The sequence below is a fragment of the Rhinichthys klamathensis genome, unplaced genomic scaffold (assembly GCF_029890125.1).
Source record: "Rhinichthys klamathensis goyatoka isolate OS25496 unplaced genomic scaffold, OSU_Roscu_1.1 h1tg000412l_1, whole genome shotgun sequence".
NCBI classification, from domain to species: Eukaryota; Metazoa; Chordata; class Actinopteri; order Cypriniformes; family Leuciscidae; genus Rhinichthys; species Rhinichthys klamathensis.
Window position 1 is genome coordinate 3,951,694 of NW_026606912.1, and position 22,975 is coordinate 3,974,668.

The window sequence follows — 22,975 nt, forward strand, 5'->3', positions numbered from 1 at the left end:
GATGGCATGCACATCATTTTCATCACTCACTTCCATCGCCTCTCTATCTGGGATGTGTAAGTTTGGTTTCTTACATAGTGAGGTGCTAAAAATCTATGCTTCTAATGTAATACTTTATATAAATAATATTATTTATTTATTTATTGGTTTTTAAATATTTTGAAGTATGTATTTAACTGTATTTATTTTTTGTGATAAATTACATCAGCATAACAGTTTTTGTCAAAATTAATGTTGAACTGAAAAATTGAAATTCAGAATTTCAACACTATATGTTGTTTTACTTTAAAGTTTCATCCAAAAATCATGCTTTTTGAAACCCATTTCATTTTTCTTCCATTGAAACCACAGTAGTTTTTTTTTTAATAGCAGAGTGGCCAAGCAACTACTTTCCAAAAAAAGGATAATGAATGGTGACCATGACTGTCAAGCACGCACGATTTTCAAGTGCAAGCTTTTAAAGACTTGGAATATAGTGGAATGTGAATAGTGTAGAAAACTTTTGTTTACCTTTCAATGGTGATTTTTGGGGTTTTTGGAGCCCAATTCACTTCTCGTCTCCATTCGCTTTTCATTTGTATCAAAAGGAGCACCATGAACATTCATCAAAACTTACAGTCATACATGCATGGACTGGCACTTAAGTTTGTGTAAGATCTGATCCTGTTCTCCAGATCGATATGAGACTATTCAAAGAGCAGCTTGTGCTTCAGTGGAAGCAGAAACATCTGACTGTCTTTACAAAGGAGTCACATGATCAATGTAATACATTTGCATATTTAATGAGCGACCTAAAAATAGTACAGAATCTTTACATTTGACATTTATTCATTTAACAGTAGCTTTTATCCAAAGCGACTTACACTATTATGTAAAATTGTTGTTTACTTGCAGGTTTAAATTAGATTCTATATTCCATATTTTCCATATGGCCTCAGACTTTTGGATCCCACTGTACAGTTGAGCTTGTGTTTTGTATTGCATTAGCCTCATTGATAGCACATGGCCGGCTAGGAGGTTTAAGAAGCACAGATAAAACATGACAAAAGACCTTTTGAATCAAATGCTCTCTTTTCACACACTCTAAGTACAGCCTCTCTCTCTTTCACACGTTCGTTCGCTCTCTCTCTCTCTCTCTCTCTCTCTCTCTCTCTCTCTCTCTCTCTCTCTCTCTCTCTCTCTCTCTCTCTCTCTCTCTCTCTCTCTCTCTCTCTCTCTCTCTTTCTCTCTCTCTCTCTCGCTTGGTGTCGTATTTTTATTTTTTTAAGGGAAATAATAGCTGGTTGTATGGATCCGCCTCCTGGCCAAGGGAGCTACTTTGTCTTAATTACCTCAGGACGAGTGAGTGGCCCCTGAAGCAATCATCTTTGTTTGTTAAAACAGCCGTTATCTGCTTCGGTAAGGTCCATAAATAAAACATAGCCCAGATTACAATGTCATGTTCCGTAGGACTCCAGAACCTGGGAACCGATCACAACAACAAGAGCAAAAAATCCCTGAGCGCTGCACACACACACACACACACACACACGCGCGCAAAGAGAGATGATCTCTGTACGTTGTTATCTGATGTCAGCTTGTCGAGACTGTCAGCGATGAGTGATCGAGAGCGAGCTGATTGTGAATATCCACAGATGTAAATAAACTCTTTCACTAGTTCAAGGTGGGCCATCTGTCCACTGTCATTTATTTAGTTTATTGCTATGAACTGAGGGACAGCACCAGTGTCTGCTCCAGGCAGGAAAAGCAATAAATAATGACCTTTCTGTCTGAATTATAATCACCAAAGTGTTGCCATGGCACAGATCTGTGGCACTTGCTCTTAGCAGCAGGGAAGCATCCAATCATATGTCGGACATATGGATCCTGCCCAGCCCTGGTGTTGGAAAAGGCTCCTCCAATAAAATACACCTTGCACATTTGGGTCCGGCGTGAGTTGTGGAAAGTGTCTTCAGATGTAGGCTATGTACATGTGCATCCTCAACAGAAAATGGCATTTATGCAAAGTACTGCATGAGAAATTAAACTTTATATTACCTTAATGGATATGTAGTGTTGTCATATTGGGAAATCTGTGATTTAAAAGGAAATTTAAACATGGAAAAGTTTCTTTAAAAAAATGAATAAATAAATAATATTTGGATTATTTAATTTATTACTTTTTATATTATTATTATTATAGGTGACTGATGAATTAATAATTTATTAAATTATTTTTTATTGTTATTTTGTAATATATAATTATGGATAATCAAATTATAATTAAAATACTGTATATAATTAATCAAATATGTTATTATATTATGAATATATTATATATAAAATAAATATATATTATTACTCAAATATTATTACTCATATATGTGTAATTTGAATATGTACAATGTATTGTATTTATTTTATTTATTTATTTTAATTAATAAAGAGACCAAGAAATGTAGCCTACCATTTCTTTCTGCACATTTCCGAGTAGAATCATTTCTCTGCTTTCATTTCAAAGTGTCATAAACTCCTAGATATTGCAGGGTATAGAATTATGAAAATTATCTTGGCTTATCAACTTTTGTTTCATAAAAGGAAAGTGGAACCAGGTATGTGCTGGAAACAAATTTTAGCAAGAAAATGTTTGGCTCTGAGATTCAATCCACTCTTGAAAATCTGCATTCGACAGTAACCTAGAGAAAAACTGTCTGATTTCAATCTCTTGCCTGTGATGTAAACCGAATCACAATCACAGGAAATGAATCCAATCATGGAGGGGTGGTGCAACAATCTAGGTCAGTTTTGGAAATGACTGCTACAGGCAATAAGATTAAGGAACGCGCCGATTCGCTGAAAGACGAATCAGTAAATCAGCTCTGAATGAGTAACACTTTGCTGCTGTGTGTCTTCTGTGTAGCTAATGTTTATTTTTCCTGCTTATTTTTTATAATGAGGGCATAAGAAAGAGGCATTATGTATATTTGTATCAACAGTACAGAGGATGAATTAGAAAAATATATATATTTCCCCCATCTCTCGTTCGCTAACACCCCCCTCCCTCCACACACACACACTCACACACCTTCCTTCCCATTTCTCCAGCTTAACTTCATTGTCTCAAACCCTTTCTTTCATCTTAAGACAAAGATTTATGTAAATCTTCGGGCCCGGCGTTAATGCGAGCCGCAGTGTGAGAAATAGCATCCCTAAATCGCAGTATTGTTGTTGAAAATGACAAGGCAGCCCCATAATCCCACAATGCGATCATCCAAATGTGTCATAATGCTCTGTGTAGGCAGGCAAATCTGAATATCAAAAAGACACCACGCACCTCGCCAGAGCCTTCAGTTCTTTAGAACTGCTTTTTTAAAGAACTCACCCTGTTGTCACTTAAGGAAAGGCAAAAAGTATAGAAAAAACCCAGAAATATGACATTTGAGTGACTGGTTTGGTGTGCTGTTAAAGGAATTTTCTTTCTTTGTCTCAATGTCTCAGTCTCTTTTTTTTTCAAGAGTGACCTTCTCAATCCACATCTAGACACAGTGTTTTTCTTCATTGACTTTGATTAGAAAAGTTTGACAACTGACAGGATCACTGATGTTTCTTGAAGTTTGTGTGTCCTGTGGCGCTATCATTTCTAGATAACTTTGTTTCATTGGATTTTTTATTTATTTATTTTTTGCTTAATGATTTAGACAGGTATAAAGTGGAAAGAGTTGGATCAGAATGCCTGGTTTCACAGACAGGGCTTAGATTAAGCCAGGATTAGGCCCTAGTCTAATTAGGAAATCTAAGTAGGCCTGCTTTTATAAACATGCCTTAGAAACAAACATTACTGGTGTGCATCTTGAGACAAAACAATGTCAGTGACATATTTTAAGATATGTCAGTGCAAGTTGCTTTCAGTTAAAACAGCTCAAACATGCATTTTAATTCAGGACTAGGCCTGAACCTTGTCTGTGAAACTGGGGGGAATATGTCATAAACTAGACTTAAACCTGCATCGCCCACATGAGTACCACATGTTAGCCTTTCTGAAACATATGTGCTAATTGCTGCATCAAAGCTCTGACTATTCCCCCCGGTTTCACAGACAAGGCTTAAGATAGTCCCAGACTAGAATGCATGTTTGAGCTGTTTTAACTGAAAGCAACTTGCACTGGCATATTTTATATCAGTGCCATTGTTTTGTCTCAAGATGCACACCAGTAGTTTTTTTAAAGGACGTTTATAAAAGCTACTTAAATGACCAAATTGAACTAAATCCTGGCTTAATCTAAACCCTGTCTGTGAAACCAGGCCTTTGTGTTTTCTCAAGCAGAACTACGGATGCATTTATTGTTTAAATGATAATAAGAGTTTTTATGTTTTACTATTTACACTATACTATTTCAAATATTTAGTATGTCAGTATATTCCTAGATAACATTGTTTCATTCATCCCTAATTACAATAAAATATTCAAAACTTGTTTTCTTTTTACAGTTATATTATATCTGTAATGCGCTGTTTTCTTGCCAAGTGCCGATGTTTATGCATCTGCTGCAATTCCGAACGACTCTGACTTGAAGTGCTACATTTGTTAAGCCTCAAATTGATTTAAACATATTTGATTAGTTTCCTTGTCATTTGTCATGCCGATCTGTCTGTCAGAGCAAGAGAAGAGGAGGAGAGAGTGACTGCTTTTGGAAACAGCCATGACACAGCCATGCCAATCAATTGGACAAGGACAAGTTGGTTGAATAATAATATTAATAATTACAACACAAGTCTAGGGAATCCCTGATTTGCCATGACTCCCTCATTGAGCTATCTTCCACAGAGACTCCTTCGTTCCAATAATTAAGAGCACCATTCCTCTTTTCATTTTCTGCAATTCCCCCTGGATCAGGTACAAGTCCAAAAAAAAAAAAAAGAAGAAAAAAAAGAGCAAGAGAGAGAAAGAAAAAAGATTCCACACCTCACTCTGAGCTCTATTTAGCAGTTAGGATTTGCCCCCTCCCCATCCGACAGTAAAATCTCGGGCCGACACTTGAAGCCCGGTGGGGGATTTTGTGGGAAAGAAGAGCCATGTTGATCTTGAAGTCTTAAGTCTCACCGTACCTGTCAACACTCTGGCTCAGCAGTGAAGACTGTGGCTTAAGTCACTTGAAGTTGCCTTTTAATGAGAGGGGAGGTCTCGGCACGCTGTCAGACTGAGCCGAAATAATTCCATACCTTCTGAATAACCCAAGCGTGCCTTTTAATCCTGCTGCTGTTTATGTAATGGAAATAAGCAGGAACAGGTTAATGAGAGGGTGAGCTCTGGCCTGCACACACACGCACACACACACACACACAGAGAGAGAGAGAGAGCGACTGGATCTGGGTATGAAAGTGATATGTGTGTATGACAGACTGCTTCTCTCTCCTTTAACATTCTAATCAAGATGATTTTAATATTTTTGGCATTTCATTCAAATAGATAATGGCATTTCCCTTTCCTCTAACAACTCACAGAGGTAGGCTCTTAATTATGTCTAATAAAAAACTTTTGTTTCAAAATTCAAAATACATATTTATTATATATTATTTAGCATTTTACCTAAAAAGGCAAATGTATAGCCTACAGGACTGTGCAAAAGTCTTGGGCAGGTTAGTATTTTCACATACACAAACACACCAGTTATGTATATATTTTGCTGTAGTGTGTCGGTAGGAAATATCAGTTTACATTTCCAAATATTGTATTTGCCATTAATTGTAATGATCCAGGAAGATTTTTATATGCACAAGGAGTCTGACAACAGCCGGTATTCTCCACACAGAGATCTGATCTCAGCATCATCGAGTCTGTGTGTGATTACATGACGAAACAGACAAACCTGAGACAGACTAAATCCAGAAGAACTGCGGCAACGTCTCCAAGACGCTTGAAGAAACCGACCTGCAAAGCTACAGTACTGTGAAAAGTATAAGGCACTTGTGTAAAAATGCTGTAGAGTTGAGTATGCTTACAAAAATAATGTCATAATTGTATTCATCAATTAACTTCTATTAACTAAATCTAATCAATATCTGGTGTGACCACCCTTTGCGTTTTTTGTCCAGGTACACTTGCACATAGTTTTTCAGGTAGATTTGCAGGTCGGTTTCCTCAAGCCTCTTGGAGACGTTGTCGCCGTTCTTCTGGATTTAGTCTGTCTCAGTTTTTTCTGTTTCTTCATGTAATCACAGACAGACTCAATGGTGAGATCAGACCATACCGGCTGTTGTCAGACTCATTGTGCATATAAAAATCTCACTGGATTATTACAATTAATGGCAAAAGGAATGTTTGGAAATGTAAACTGATATTTCCTGACACACTACAGAAAAAGATATAAATAACTGGCTTAAACCCTTTTTTTTAGTGTGAAAATACTAACGTGCCTAAGACTTTTGTATATATAAAAGTATATATACTTTTATAAATAAAGTACTGTATAAACTTTTTGACAGTTGCATAGTGGAGGAAGAAAGGAAATTATGGCTTGGGAAGAATTAAAGGAATAGAACCATTAGATATATATTCATATATGTATTATTATTATTTATTGCTTGTTATTTCAATTTCTTTCATATATGCTTACCAGACTCAAACCTTTGAATTTGTGCTAATTACTGCTACTTTTCAAAGGGTTTTTATCATGTTTGGATATGGATGTATTTATTGTTTAAACGCTAATCAGAATTATTCCACTTTTCCCTAATTTTGGAAATTTACAGGAATAGAGAATCTGATTTCTTCACAGCCTTCCTCACTTCTCCTTCCCTTCCATCTCTCATTCCGTCTGTATTTTTTCTTCTTCCCTGCTTTTTCCTCCCTCACTCCATCTCTTCTTCTCTTTCAGTGGGAATAATCCCCCCTACAGGAGACTTCAAAGAGCAGGCCAGGCAGGGACAGGCTTAATTACCCGCCTGCCTTAAAACTGATGCCAAATCAAAACTTGCTCTGGTCCATCTCTGTCCTGCCTTGGCAGGGCTAATTGTGGCTTTGGATTCTATTTTGGAGAGTTTTTTTTTTTTTTTTTTTTAAATGAGGAAAAAGTCACAATTAAATCAAAACAAGAAATACGTGGGCAGCACATCACACATCATCATGCAGGCTGCTTTATATAGCCTAGTTCTGGAGGCCTTGCCTGATTTATGTGTGCGTGTGGTTTTTATTTATTTATATACAGTTATTTCAGGGGTATGATATAGCCTATACTGTTAGACTTTTAACGTTAATCAATTTATACAGTAGTATTCGCAGTAAGCTAAATAACTCCCCAGGAGGCCACTAACTCAAAAGGTCTGCGCATGCTGTATGCCTACTATCGCAAGTGTTATATTTGGCCAGTCCAGAAAGTAAGTAGCCTGGGCTACTATACTTTTTCCATGTTTTTAATCTTACACAGGAGTAATCCAACCCTCTTTTCAAGCGCGTGAAGTTTAAAGCCCATCGGGATGTGCCGGGAGGTTTCGATGGCTGGCCGAGGTAGAGCATTACGTCGGGGTTTTTAACACTGCGGAGAGTTGGATACGAGAGGGCTTAATGATGCCGTAGCAGTCGGGATGAGCGCTAATTCACCGCCCAGGGCCCACGACGAATGGGGCACCTGCAGAGCCAGCCATCAGTCAGCTTACCAACCCTCGACAGGTCCCGGGAGGGGCTCCGTATCCCTCCGACTCATGGAGCTCTGCCACTCTCCACAAAATGGCCTCATAATGGCAGACGAGTGCGTGAGGTAATCTGCATCTTTGTTTTTTCTTTTCAGTCTGACTAAATAGATCTCACTTGAAAATTGTTTTCAACTAAAAACACATAAGAATTTAAAACACAAATATGTTTATGTGATCTAAAGAGCCTTGCATTCCTTTAAGAATTCCCGCACAATAAGAACATGCCCAGGAGCCAGTTAAATTGAGATTACAGTAGGCTATAGCTTTATCTGTTTATGGCATTAGAGCAAACAGAAGGTAATGAAGCTAAGCTAGCTGAATATACTGAGTGTAATACCCCCTTACCCACCCACTGGTGTTATCATTTCAGTTTCATGTAAAGGTTTAATATTTTATCTCAGTAACAAATTTAAACATTATGATGAATCGTGAAGTGTGAAAAAAAATGAGTAAACAGCATTAAAAAATCTTGTTTTTTTTATTCAAGACCTGCATACCAAAGTTGCCTCAGTCCAAACAAGGGGCATCAGCTTCTAATGCTTGGGAAATACGAGAGAGAGAGAGAAAAAGACTAAAATATACACAGAAGGGCAGCTTTCAAAAACAACTAGTATAACACAAGTTAACATAATTGTCAGTTTGAGATGAATGTAGCCTACTATATAAATAAGTGGACAAACAGTCATACAGAGCTCTCTGACCTCCACAAAGTGCCTCATCTTTTTAAAGATGTAGATACCAGAGGTTAATACATTCTGGGAAAAGGTTCGAAAGAATACATGGTAGGTCAGGCTGATTGATTCGTGTCTGTATGAGTGTGGTCAGTTTTAGTAGCTCTTAATGACTTTAATTGTAGCCTTTGGTTGGAGGCAAAAAGCTTTGATGTGAATTGCGCACAATTGAAGAGAAGATCATATACAGCAAGGTTTGGCTTGGCTATCCTGTTACCTACACATTTAAAAAGTCCCCTGTTTCGATTATTTTAGACATATTATGAGCTAGACTGTTTCCTGTATGTGTGTGTGTGTGTGTGTGCAGAGAGAGAGAGAGAGAGAGAGAGAGAAAGAAAGAAAGACCTTCCAAACTTTCCAAACCCTTTTCTTTACTTCCTAATCAGAAAATGATGACACAATAATGACTTGAATAGGTAAAACATTTTGTATTTGTGCTCTATTCTTCTCATGCTAAAAGACCTGAACTTTACAGGCCCCAGAAATCAGGTATTACACCCCCAAATCAGAGGAAAGAAGGGGCTTTGTTTAAATAGACAGACTACTGCCAGTGCTAGTCAGAACACACAAAAAAAAAAAAAAAAAAAAAAAAAAAAAAAAAAAAAGGGGAGGGGAGACAGAAAAGTAAAAGTTTGGGCAAGCATATAAAATTATTTACAACCAAGATAAGAGTGAACAAAACATTTACTGTTGTATATGTAGCTACAGTAAAAGGTCAGACAACCTCTTAAACTCATCTGTACAATTTTTAATTTCAATTTTCACAATTGTATCCTGCCAAATGTGTGTACATATACAGTATATATATATATATACACACACGCACACACACACACACATAAACACATCATAGTGCCTACACATGTATTTCATTCCAGCCATTAAGAAAATTCATTACTGAAGAAGAAACCAGAAAGATACACATGACAGGAACCTCAGTATTTTTCCTGTGATCATCTTTCCATACGTAAAAGTCGCTGGCCCCATTGCAGTTCTCTTTTAAACGATTTAATCTTTATTTTCTTACACCCAAGGCAGAAAAGTTACTAAAACTCAAGACTTTTACAGTTACAGTGACAAAACATTTTAAAGACCCACAATTTAAATTGGACTGTAAAATGAATCTTTAAAAAAAAAAAAAAAATGAAAAAGACGGAAAGAAATTATAATTGGGGAAAAAATATTTTTTTCTTTTCTTTTCTTTTCTTTTCTTTCCTTTTTTTTCTTTTTTATTTTTTTTTGTGTAAATTGCCCAGGCATTCTCCAATATTACAAATACTGGTATACTTTTACAGTAAACAAGAGAAATGTCATATATATTTATATATATATATATAGATATATACTTAAAATCCCATCACCAAAAACCAATATACACACGCCACTATGGCATTCAGAGAAACTTTATAAGCAAACTTGAAAAAAAAAAAATTTGTTTAAAACACGTATACACAGAAATATCATTTTACCCTTGTACTTGTTTCAATACTGTAAACGTATTTTAAGACAGAGTGCACTAAACGTTTTACTTTTTCTTTTCTTTTTTAAAAAAAAGTTTCTGTAGTTCCTGATTTTTGTCCAGTCTCTTCTTTGACTATTTGTAGCAAAAGAATCATCCATTATTTTCAAGGGACGCAGTCCTGTCCTGAAGTGAAAAATTGTACATATATATTTATATATTTGCCTATTGTGTGTGTTTTTGTGCAGTTATATGTACATATACATACATATATACACACATAGACACACATTAGTATTGTGCTGGCTACTTCTCATTTTGTCCAACTTCTTTAAATGACCTACGTGTCTGTTTTTATCATTATTCTTTTAGAAGCAGATTAAAACCACATGGACTTAATTTTTTCTTTCAATTCTTTGCATCACAAAAGTGTAGCATTTGTCTTATAAGACAATAAATAGGAAGATCAGTATTCAAGGCACACTCATGTCAAATTGAATGGCAGTACAAAAACTGTCCAAATAAATTAATTTCATTTTTATAGTGCCAGCATTGTGAAAGCCAAGCCTATCAACACTGGCACTTCAATCTCAGATGCTCCCTCTAGCAAGGCCTAATAAATCCGTTTTTTAACATAATTTCTTGCTCAGAAGCCGTTTTCGCCATTGTTCTCAAATGTGTAAATCAAAATAATAAAGTGCGGGTCAACTGCGAAAAGCTGTGTATGTTTACTTTTCTTTCTCTCTCTCTTTCATTAGTTTGCTTTGCTCTTTTTAAACCACAATATTCCCTCGCTTCAATCGTTTGCGCTGGTTAGGGCATCTTGTCGAAAGAAGGCTGTTTAACTGCCAATAAATCAGTTGGATAGAAGAGAAAAGAAATGGGAAAATTCAGCTGTGCATTCTGTAAGCGTGTTGCTACTTCTGAGAATGCGTTCAACTACACATCACAGGAAGTCCTGAATGAGAGGAAAGAAAGAAAAAAATTGTCTTACTGTTTTAGCACACGCTCAACAGGTCATGACATACACTCTTTACTGTGCAATTGACTAATCTGCATACCTGCTGATGGCTTTGACACACGGGATATGACCAGATTAACCAGATAAGTCAATATCATATACGTTTTTAACTTCAATCAGATTTAATGTGCAGTATAAATTTGTCTCTCAAAATGATTGATAAATATATATATATATATATGTACAAAAATGCATAGGGCTGTTTCAAGTGATTTAAGAAACATTGTAATAGAATGACAACATTGTTGAACGTATAATTGAATTCATTCTAATCTAATCTGGTTAAAGTGGTGACTCCCTCTAGAACCGAAGCCCCTAATACCCAAAAATGAAACAACAGAACTGAACACAAAATAACAATGTTTAGATTTAAATGTCAGTCAATGGAAACAGAACAGTGATGCTGCCTTGCTTTTGACTAATGTGCTTTTAGGTTTACTAACCCGAATTGGACTGTAAAGACCCTTCTCTCTCTTTCTTTTCCTCTTCCTGCATGTGTGTGTGTGTGTGTGTGTGTGTGTGTGTGTGTGTGTGTAAGTCACCCTCCTAGTGTACAAAAACTGCTTCATCCTCTGGCCTAGATGTCTGTCCCTAACAACAATGTAGTATGACAAACCACTTTTGTGTGAAAGATGGAGTTGATTCATGACATTTAGGGGTGGTCGGCAGTGTAATATGAAGTGTGGAGAGACGAGACAAGACGAGGGTTGTGAATGAGCTGAACCAGAGGACTGGACTGCTTTATCAGAGAAGACGGCTAAGATCAGATGGCAGACTTGGCAGAAGTAGCTATATGCAGCTCACCCTGAGTTGTTTTAAAGCCGTCTTCCTTCTACGACTATTGTGCTGTTCAGCAAAATCAAACGGGTTTGATTAAGTCCAGTGTCTATGGAAAGGGTGCTGGCGATTAAAATTCACTATTGAGACCTATAGCACTATCCATCCTATGACTAGCGTTGTCTGGGTCGGTACTAGGTACCGATAAGCAGCTGCCTTCGCTTTTGTCTGTTTTTATAGTCTCCTCTCTTTGATTTCGAGTAGACAGGTTTTCAGCCCCACAGTCCTCTTTAGATTTACTGTTAAAACTGATATTCAGTGCTACATTCCCAATTAGATTGACATGCTTATAATCAGTTCGTGCTACAAGGTCTAAGGATTGTTGTCCGCTCATTTAGTATGAATATTATACAAAAAGGAAAACAAAAAGAAAGACATAGCTTTCTCAATTCAGCTTTTGAAATTTGAAGATTGAATGCGGCTTCTCTTCAAGAAATTACATGTGTAGCTTAAATAATCTACATTTTAAGCAGTGGCCTATGGATTTCTCAAACGATACTCTGTTTTGCTAAAAACAAACAAACAAAAATCTCAGGATGTTGTTTGGGTTAAAAAACAACAAAATCTCAGCATTTAAAATAAATCATAAGATAATGGAATAAAAAAAAATTATGAACTAAAAATTAACCTGCATATGCCAAAACATTTTTTAAAATCCAATAAATACAGAAATTATTGCACAGTTAAAGGCTCCATTTAAAATATTGTCTAATGTATCCACTTTAAATCCAAATTAAATTTCCCTCTTTTTTTCTCTTCTTTAATGTCTTTATCATTCTCAGATGGCAGTTTCTTAGGACAAACTAACTCAAACCATTAACTTGAAAACAAACAAAAAAGCAACAAAAAAACGGACAAAAAAACAGAGTATCCAGCTACCCCTTTTATAATCAAGGAATTGTGAGGCAAAATAGGAAATCTGGCTTAGCTTCTCTCTGCTTGTTCAATTTTGACCTCATTTGTCATCAAATGTTCCCCATGCCACTTTTTCATGTGTTTCTCGAGCGTGCTGTAGACGCTGAAGGGCATTTGGCAAATGTCACAGCGGTACACTTCCTTACCGAGCTGGCCGTGTGTCTTCATGTGGCGGGTGAGCTTGCTGCTCTGGGCACAGGCGTAGTTGCAAAGCTCACACTTGTAGGGCCTCTCGCCTGTGTGGCTGCGTCTGTGCACTGTCAGATTGCTACAGTTCTTGAACACCTTCCCACAGTACTCACAGGTGTCACTCCTCCGGCTCTCTTTCGAGCTGGGCCGGCCCGGTCCCGCGCCCCCACCCAAGTGTGGGGTGCTGCCTCCGCTAGCGGTACCACTGCGGCCGGAGAGGCCCCCGTCCAGCAGGTCCCCTGGCGGCGTGGAGAATCGCAAACTGCCGTTCTCAGAGGAGTGCTCCGAGGAGGTGGCGAATGGAGATTGTCTGGAATCGGTGAAGCCAAGAAAGGGATCTTTGATGAAGTGGTGGGATGCTGCATAGCCCACTAGCCACTGGGAGTAGACGTTTTCAGATGGGATTAGGGGGGCTGGGGGTATGTCCAAATCCTTTTCGATTTTGATCCTCTTGTTAGAGGAGTTGGAAAGGCTAGGACTGGTGATGGGAGTGGGCTTGCGGGGAAACAGGCCTGAGAAAGAGTCACCCGAGCCACAGTTCCTTCCGTTTACAGTTGCCCGTTCCACTTGGTCCATTTCCCCCACTACTGAATCATCATCGCCCACATCCCTCTGCCCCTCTGAGACCCTTTTGGAGAACGGAAACCTTTTCCGATTGTTGACTATTAAGTTATTGTACTGCTGGATGGAGCTGAGCCCTACGTTTTCCACCATCTTCCCCAAGGAGAGGTTCTTCTCATCCGAAGGTGGCTTTGTGCCATTCTCCCTGTTCCGACAGAACTCAGAATCCATACTGAAGTTTGACTCAGGCCTGCTCTCATTTTCCAACTCCTCCTCCTCTTCCTCTTCCTCCTCCTCTTCGTTGTCAGGGCCCATGCCCTCACCTCTGAAATCGCCATCCCTGTTCTTCATACCCTCCCCGGTTACGTCACTAGTGCCTGGCTCGGGTGAGCTGGTGGTGGACAGGCCATCGTCAGAGCGCCCTGTCATGGAGCCAGACTTGTGCATGTGGGTCTTCATGTGGCGTTTCAGTTTGCTAGCCTGAGAACAGGCATGGTCACACAATTGGCACTTGTAGGGTTTCTCGCCCGTGTGGCTTCGCCGATGAACAACCAGATTACTCTGAAACTTGAAGGTCTTGCCGCAGAACTCGCAGGATTTCGACTTTCCCTGTGTCTGTGGCGGGGTGGTGCTGTTAGGGGGCATGGGAGGCAGCGGAGGGGTGCTCAGAAAGGGCGACTTCGGACTCGGCTGGAAGGGGTTGGGATTAAGGAGGCGATGCATAGGGTTAGCACGGCTTGGTGACAGCGGTGGAGTGGAGTTGTTGTTTCCAGCAAGCTCTCTAAGTCGGCGGGAGAAATCCATGGACTGGGACTCCATGGCCATGGGTGTCATGCGCATCACTCTCTCAAAGGCACTGGGATGCTGGGAGATTAAACCCATTTCCTCTGCACTAAGGCGTTCCAGGCGATGGGGATCTAAGTGATGGCGTGGAGGGGGGCTGACAAAGGGAGGCGTATTGGGGAGGCGGTTTTCCACAAATCCTGGTGGGGGCTCTCGGAGTAGGGGCCCAGCCATCCGTAGGAGGTGGAAGGGGTTGTTGTCCCCCAAAAAGTTGGTTAATGGGGACTGTGGTATGGATTCAGCACCAATGGGGGGAGGAATAGTGATCCGTGGGGTCAGGGAGGTATTCGAGGAGTTGGTCTCCAAGTAGATGCGGATCCCATGCGTGTTCTGAGCATGCTGCAGAAGGAACCAGGCGTTGGTAAAGGGCTGTTTGCACGTCGTGCATATGTAACTCGAAGGTTCATCTCTACCTGCAACCAAACAGAAAACAACAAAGATCTTTATTTACTCATTCTAAAACCTCTGCAGGTCTTTTCCACAACACTTGTGCCATAGTGGTAGAAATGTAGTACTGCTAAATAAATAACCCCCTAAAACCAGATCTGACTTGATGGAAAATGAGACATAGGGTCAAGAATGATTACATGCTGCAAAGAACAAACTTTGAGGTATCTGACACCTCTCTAAATTTGCCTTGCACTTTGTGCAATGGGCATTGTCGTGTGCCCATCATGCTGTCACATGAACAGGGCAACTCATACTTAACAGAGCTTTGACAAGTGCATTTTCATACTGCTCCACAAAGAGCTGGCGCTGTGTGAACATTGCATTCCCCATTTCAGCTCGTCTTTAATCTTCGCTTATACAAATGGCTGACTCATTTTAGAAGCATAATGCAAGGCAAGAACACTAAACTGGGAAACCCTCCAAGCACCAAGACTGTCCAAGGATGCTGCAATAATATGCCACCAAATTGGAAAAGTACAATTTAAACTGTGATTTAGGGGACTCTCATCACTATAAAACAAATAAACTTAAGTTGTCTCCTCAAAGAAACAAAAAAAAATGTTTTGAGGGTCTGGGTTGGGGGGAAAGGGGGAGTGCACATCAAGATAAATGGTTTCAAATAAGGAGTGAAAACACTGCCTGTGATTTAAGAGGCTGTGGGGGAAAAAAGTGCACCGGTGTGAGCGTTAAAGTCTGTGGCATTTAAAACAGCTCAAGGGTATTATTTACTGTTCCATTAAGAATTTTTCAAGATTGTTTTTCTTACTTCCTCTCATGTTTTTATCTTATTCTATAGTTACACTTCCTGGAAAGCCCCCTCCCCCTTAATTACATCATAGTGAATTATTGCTTTTCTGAGAGCAAAAAAAAATGTCTCACCAGTGAATTAATTGCACAATTTCTCTGATAACAATTTTATTCTTCATTCTACAGTTTTAATCATATAATTAATTACAAGCAAGTTAATGTGCGAAGTTTGCATACACTCTGGGTTCAGGTGAAGTATGAACAGTATCAGTTCTCGGATCAGAGGATGTGTTAAAAAGTGGCTCCTGTGCTTGGTGCGGCTCTAGAGCTTTAACTATACATGACTAATTGATGCTACAACTTCACCGTTACATCGGTTCCACCATGCAAAGGGGACTCATTACCATGGCAGCACAAACAAGCCCAGTGTACTGAGTATACAGTGAAAAAGGATGCTAAACCATCTATGCTGTACTCCTGGGGCACTGGTGTAAAAAAAGAAAGAAAAAAAAAGAAAAAGATCTACAAAGTCGAAATGGTAATTGTGCACTAGTAAATGAGTTTCATTTATTTATAAAATGAAAGCTTGCTGTTCTGACCTAATGCAGCAATTTAGGATACGCAGGAAAACATATGCTGCTGTAATTGTTCAGGTTTTTGATTTCTGGCTGTGCTTTGTGTACCTTTATGAGTGTTTTCATGTATATGTATGTGTGCGAGAGTGAGCGACTGCTGAGAGAACAATGGGGCGGCAGTCACACACAGGGCTCGGAAAAGCTGGGACTAGGAAGCCCTCATGGGTGTCTATTTCAATCATGGCCATTGTGAAGGATCAAAAAGAGCAGAGAGAATAAATGGTTAGTATCTGTTCTAGCATTCCTTTACATGCTGCCGAAAAGCAATGCTAAACAGTGGAGTGTGTTTTCATCTGAAAGAAACAGAGACAAGGGATTATATACAGCAATAGCCTGAAGCTTCATCTTATTGGTATACTGAAATGCAATATTTCATCAAGGAATTTGAATAGTAAGCACACAAAAATGTAAATTAGTAAATCAAAAAAAAAAAAGAAGAAGAGTAGTGCTGTGCTCATTTAAAAAATTTCAAAACTGCCACATTAACAAAATAAATAAAATAATTAAAAAACACCTGTAAATGCTAAAATGTGACGTTTTCTTCTGCAGGTACCATAGCATCCTTCTGCACTTAGAGAAATACCATCATCATTAGTTTAACCTTCATGTTCTGTTTGGGGTCTGAGACTCCAATGCCCTTTAATAATTTAAAAAACACATTTAGCATTTAAATATCATGTTGATTCTGAAGGACTTTCCCAACCTAATGAAATCTCATTATAAACAAGTATTTTTAACATCATCTATGAAAAAACTGAAATTCTGTCATAAATTTCAATTGAGTTTCTTACATTAACCATTTGAGACCTCCAATATAAAGCATGAACAGTCACTCTTAACAGAACATGAGGGTTAAAACAAAAAGCTTCTATCAGATGATATGCATTAGCTGATATATATATATATATGACATGTAGAATTTTAGAGAGGGGGGGGTTGGGGGTATTATTATGTGGCTGATGTGCATTCATAAGAACATCTGTTTACCTCTACCCTTGTCCTGTAAAGCCTTTGACTTAATTACAGTGGACAGAGCGTAAGCTCCAGCACAATGGCCATCTTCCCCCAGCCTCTCAAGACCTACATATATGCATACACACATAAAACACACACAGACCTCCAACCTCCTCTTGTTGTTTTATGGCAGATGCATTCAAAGACTAATGCTCCATGTAAAGAAAGCCTAGAAAACAAGTAACGTCTGTGTTTACCAGGCACTGTTCTTTTCCTCTGTGTGTTTGTGTGTGTGTGAGTGTGTGTGTGATAGAGAGAAAGAGAGAGAGAGCCTTTCTCTATGCTAACAACCGGAGCATAAAACATAGGCTACTGTACTAGCTGATCCTTTTGCAGACAAACAGAAGTCATCAGGGGGCCGAATGTTCATTTCTGCCCCACAATTAAGACGAATCAATGGCCGCTGCCTGAAATGGTATTTGTGGCCGTGCTGAAGGGACTCGGGCGTGAGTTTATTGAGAAGTGTTCAGCGCCTGCACTCCCGAGGGGATTGGAGTCCGACGCAGATGGCAAATAAAGTATGCAGCCCGAGGCGAGAGCACATTATGCTAATTCTAATGTCAGCTGTACTTTAATATACAGCTCTATTTAATCACCCTATTATTTCACATTTCCATATGAAAAAAAGGAAGAGAGAGGCAGAGAGGGGGAGAGAGAGGGAGAGAAAACCTGCAGCACTTCTCTTGCTACCAACACTGAGTGTGCTCAGGTTTAGGTGGATGTATCCCCGGATTTTGTGTCAGCATGGGGCGCTGTAGCTGTTCGCTATCGGATCAACACACGTTTGCACACATTTATACCAAACATAAACCATAATGAATCATATACACTTAATGATCACAAAACACACATTTATACAGGTAATATTTTCCAAAATGATGATACATAAATAATAAATGTATCTAATACTAGTTAATGCAATAATTAAAGCGTTACCTTTATACATGCACATAAAAACATACTCATAAATGCATGCAGAAATATGAATATATAACACATAAGCATAACGTGGTTGAAAATTATGTGATTTGATTGGAATTTTATTAATTGAATTTTATAAATATTTATATTTTTTTATATCAGCTGAAAAAGTGTCACATTATAATTATAAAAAATAAAAAATATATTAAGTACTTCAGAATAGCATGCATTAATAAATCTAAGTTAAATTAATTTGGGTGTTAGTTTTTTTTACATGCACCAATCTGTACACATTTACCTTTACAAATACAAAAAGAGCACCACAAATACACTAAACATGACCTATAATTTAGACTTCCACACAGAGACATTTACTGATGTCTTTTTTTTTTGCATTGTTGCAATGAATTCTGACATCTCAGATTTCTCAGATTTTGAAATGAAAGGACCAAATAGCAGCCTGCCCATTCTCTTGATAAGTTTGGAGTGATTAGTTTCTCATGCTGAGCACTGGCTGATTCTATTTTCAATTAGATATTCCCAACGAGGCCCAGCTGCCGGGCGGGAGAGGAGAACGAGGACGGTATTGTGTGAAAGTGTGTGTCATCGGCAGTATCAGTCGTGCATGCAGACCCCAATTCAATTAAAGAGAAATTATCACTAATAACAATCGTGGCTCTCCGCACACATCGACTTAAACGGCATGCAAATGCCGGGCTTTAAGACACATTAACCAAAAAATAAAAAGATGACAGTTAATAGGTTTCAGCTTTGCACTGAGAGGTACAATGAGCCACTTTAGCTTTCATCCTGAAAATGATAGGGATGGGGGGGGGGGGGGGATACAAGATGAATAAAAATTATTCAAGATGCATTCTCTGCGATTCTCACATTTTATTTTACAGTTCACAGTCAAGTGTCGCAAATTTACCATGACGATTATTTTGTGGTAGTCGTTAAAAGCAACAAGGTCAATGCATGACTGTAAATTACACCTGAAGACGTGCTCGGTGAACGGATTGTGTTTTGTTGTTCACACCATTAACGAGATTAAAAATAAACCCTGAATCATTATATCATATCATTTACAATGGATAAAGAAAAAGACACAGATAATTAAAGAAAAAAAGATGTTTGTTTCATTTGCCATATATTGTCACATAGTTTATGTAATTTGCTTTGAAAGGGCTGTGTGTGTGTGTGTGTGTGAGACACAACCAGATTGTCTTGCAAGGACAAAGGAGCAAAAATCTCCAGGAATTTTAGATTTTTGACACAATAAAGGCGGGTTATAAATAGACAGGAAGGGGAAAGAAAAGGGATATACCATATTATAATGAGGTGCTCATTTGCTGACAGTGGTTTTCACTATAGGGACTTCATTTAGGCTGTCATTAAGTTATTATCTAGCGTAAAGAATTTTGCCGTCCTGTAAGTAGCGTGTTGGGTCTGGAAGCTTTTCTCTCTCTATTAGTGGAAGCGTGCCGCGCTGGCCTGGACCGCTGCCTGTGTTTTGTTTGGCTGTGGTTCACACACAGCTTTGGCAGGGGGCTTCTTGGATGGCTTACAGAGGAAAGAGGGAAAAGCGCGCGCAAGAAAGAAAGGGAGAGCGAGAAACTAGCTCACTCGTGCACGGTAGCTTTTCTGGGCCCACGAGGGAGTCCGGTGTCCCATTTTTCGGCATTTACAGTTACGCCATCCAAATTTCCAACAGAAACTACAGTCATAGTACAGTAAAGACAGATCCAGAGACAGTTACGCCGCTGACCGAGACGCCTTTGAGACATAAGTGCTTCATCATGGCTGTCTGGAAACGTTTTTCAGCTTAAAACAAAAATAATATGAAGCTGCTGAAAAGTGAAAAATTACTATAATTGTTAATAAGAACAGGTTAAGGGTACTTGTGTAGAAAAAGCATTTAAGAGCATAAATGTGCTAAATTTGGCAAATTTTTTGTAAGAGTGTAACATTAAAATCACTAAACCGAACCATTCCTTCCCTTCCCATTCCATGCATTTCATAAAAAAATCAGATACATGTAATTCTGTGGATGCTCCAAAGCGAGACACCCTGGACTTATTACGGTTGTTTAGAGTAAGGCGCCGGGCTTATGAGGAGGCCCTGCCTCATGCGAACGTCTTCTGAGACCTGTCTAATCAGCTCCACCTTCATCTCTATCCCAGCATGTTCTCCTAGAATTTCTTTTTTTTGTTTTTATATTGATTAAGTTTAGTCTGGTCCTTAATGATAATTTAGAGGGACTAAACTCCACAGGCCTCAGGATGACTATTCCGTTGAACGATTATTAGTGTGGACACCCTGCTCGAAAATTAAGTTAGATTCTCCTCGGATAGATATGCAGAGCGACGCATGTCCCATTAATTAGGACTCAAGCTGCTGTTTTGCGGAGCAGAGACGGGTCTCGTGAAACATGGCGGCAGCCTCATTCAACCGCGGCGTCTGGCTGCAAAGCACCGCGCAGCTGAGTGTAAAGAATCGCCACACGTCTCTATTCAAGCACATGAACGCATCAAACAGAGATGCAATTGTGAGGCAAAATAGTTGTTTATCTGAATCTACAGAGGGAGAGCAAGAGGGAAAAAGAAGCAAATTAGAATCCCTTGCGACAACAGGGAAATAATACATGGATACTTAAACGACACAGCACGTCACCTCACGCTAACCGCTATACGGTATGAAAGCAAGACTCGTGAGGTAAAACAACAAAATGAGACTGTAAACATTGGTAGGACTAAGATGATGTTATGGCTGCAGGATTTCAACACTACGGCTAGTCTCCCTTTGAGGAAGGCAGGGTGCGGGATAAGCCTGTAAATGAGGGCCGCGTGCATACAGTAACGCCAGTCTCTTGTGTGATGAATGCCATTGTACTGTAAGGAAGAGGTGGGTGGTGCAGACAGAAAGGGGGGAGAGAGAGAGAGAGAATGAGAGCGCCGCACGGCATTGTGGGTATCCCCTGCTGTTCCTCCCTGGAGTACTGTGATGTGTGCTCTTCAAAAGGGTTCCTGTCACTGTCACTGCTTCATTTAAAGTCAGACTCCCCTGAATTTGCATCTTGCGACGTCTTACAGGACGTGCCATATGCCGTCCAAAAAAGACAATGCTCACAAATAAATTGCAGACCCCCCCCCCCATCTCTCTCCGGCTCAGAAAAACAACATCTGAGAGTGCGAGAGGATGTTGTTTAAAAGAAGGCACACAACAAAATCCAGCCACCGTCTGTAACAAACCAAACAACAAAACATCACCTCAGGTTCAGGGAGAAAATCATCTGGTTTAAAAAAATAATGTTTAAAAAAAATAATAATGCCAGTCTTTATATCCGTATGAGGTGTGAGCGAGAGAAGCTGGTTAACACCGTTTCACGGCGCAGATCTGAGAAGAAATATTCAGCAGTGTTAATTTAGCTGGGTTTCCGTGTACCGGAATCCTCTCAGGAGCGCGCGCTGGCCCCGAGCGGAGACTTCATACCTCACAGCCCAGTCGGAAAGTGCAATAACGAATAAAAATGCTCATTACCGAATGATTTCAGTTTTCTCTATGATTCAATTTGCAGTAATTACTGTGGCCTGCGCTAATAAAAACTGCTACAAAACGCGAAGGTCAACTACCAGTTAGGCGTGTTCATTTTCATCTCAATGTATTCATCCTCTGCGCCTAATGGCCCAATTTTCTCCCCTCGCTCTTCAATAAATATTGCTGGAATTACAGGTTAAATAGCTAAATTAAATCATGGCTATTATGGAAGGCTGCACCATTCGGTGAGGGAAACAGGTTTACCTCTAGATCTACAATTGCTGGGGAAGTGCCAATCACTAGACAGTTTACGATTAATGTCAACTGTGTCAAGGCCGTCAAATTACAGCGTTCATTCCCAGCTCGGCGCCCTGTGCGCTGTGAAATAAGAGAAACGTATGCAAATTCCTCATTATGGCAAATTCAAAAGGTTATTTGTTATGTGCTGGAACAGATTAGGCTTTTAAACAAACTAGATGAAAGGTAACTTGGGCGAAAAGGGCCCAAACATCTGATCTGGTTTTTGAGGAGGAATTGTGTTAAGGTCAAGCTTTTAAATACTTCGCTCAAAGTTATTAAATTACTGGGGGAAAAAAGACCAAGACGATGATGGTCGAGATGCGCAGTGAAAGGTTTAATTGCCAGCCACTGGGTCTTGGAGGTGTTTTTTAATTGCTTGGGATGAATTTTGTTCCATCTGATTACCCAGCATACTCTAATGACCAGGGCTACTTATGACAACTGCAAGAGGTACAGGCTGATATTGAGGCTGGGAGGTAATTTGTGTAATGACTGCAGAGACCGAGAGTGAAGAGCAACTGATTTGGTACCTTCATTCATTCCGGGCTTTCTGACTGGAGCACTAGGCAGACTGTTTGTGAGGAGTCCCCTCATTATCCGTCCTCTCGCCCCTTAACGTTTAATTAATATCTTAACCTTTGGAGTTATTTTTGGGAGACTCTGTCTTTTCATGCTGGAGATGAGCAAAGGGAAGAAGGAGAAAAAAATTGGTCACATGGGACTGCAAATCCCACTTCAAAACTGGACATCCTGTTAACCAGGACTTACTCAGATAACCTTGGAATTTCCAGAGCGTTAGAAGTCTCCCTTTCTGAGCCAGAGTCATCTCTCTTTGAACTGCCTGGAGTTTTTCACACACTGGAGTTCTTAAATTATTAAGGTCAAGATTATATTCCTTGTATTTCATGGTACCTGCAGACTAGGCGGATTGAGTTCCTGCTAACAGAGTAACTCTCTCCAGTGCTTCGCTGCATTAACGTCTTCCTGTGAGAGGACTGAAAAACAAGAAACAGACGGAAAACACAAAAACAAGTACTCCGTGTTGGAGATCGATAGCTCAAAATGCCATGAAGTAGGCGGCGCAGGACGAGAGAGGCCGCCGTGTGTGCTAGAGTGGACCTGGGAGACTAAGCCAGACCTGACAGCC

At 39.5% G+C, this 22,975-nt stretch overlaps 1 protein-coding gene across 2 annotated transcripts in view; it reads right to left on the minus strand.

Annotated features, from left to right (window-relative positions):
- Window positions 1-8,812: 8,812 nt before the first annotated feature.
- bcl11ba (BCL11 transcription factor B a) overlaps window positions 8,813-22,975 on the minus strand; it is a 49,204-nt gene continuing 35,041 nt past the window's right edge. The window contains exons 3-4 of one of the 2 annotated variants that reach the window (XM_056235049.1): window positions 12,778-14,633; window positions 8,813-10,816 (exon numbers count right to left, since the gene is read on the minus strand). In XM_056235049.1, the coding sequence (XP_056091024.1) occupies window positions 10,794-10,816; window positions 12,778-14,633 (1,879 nt within the window). In that variant the 3' untranslated portion in view covers window positions 8,813-10,793. Of the gene's footprint in view, window positions 10,817-12,454; window positions 14,634-22,975 lie in introns of those variants that run through there. The other variant, XM_056235048.1, reaches the window with a different exon arrangement.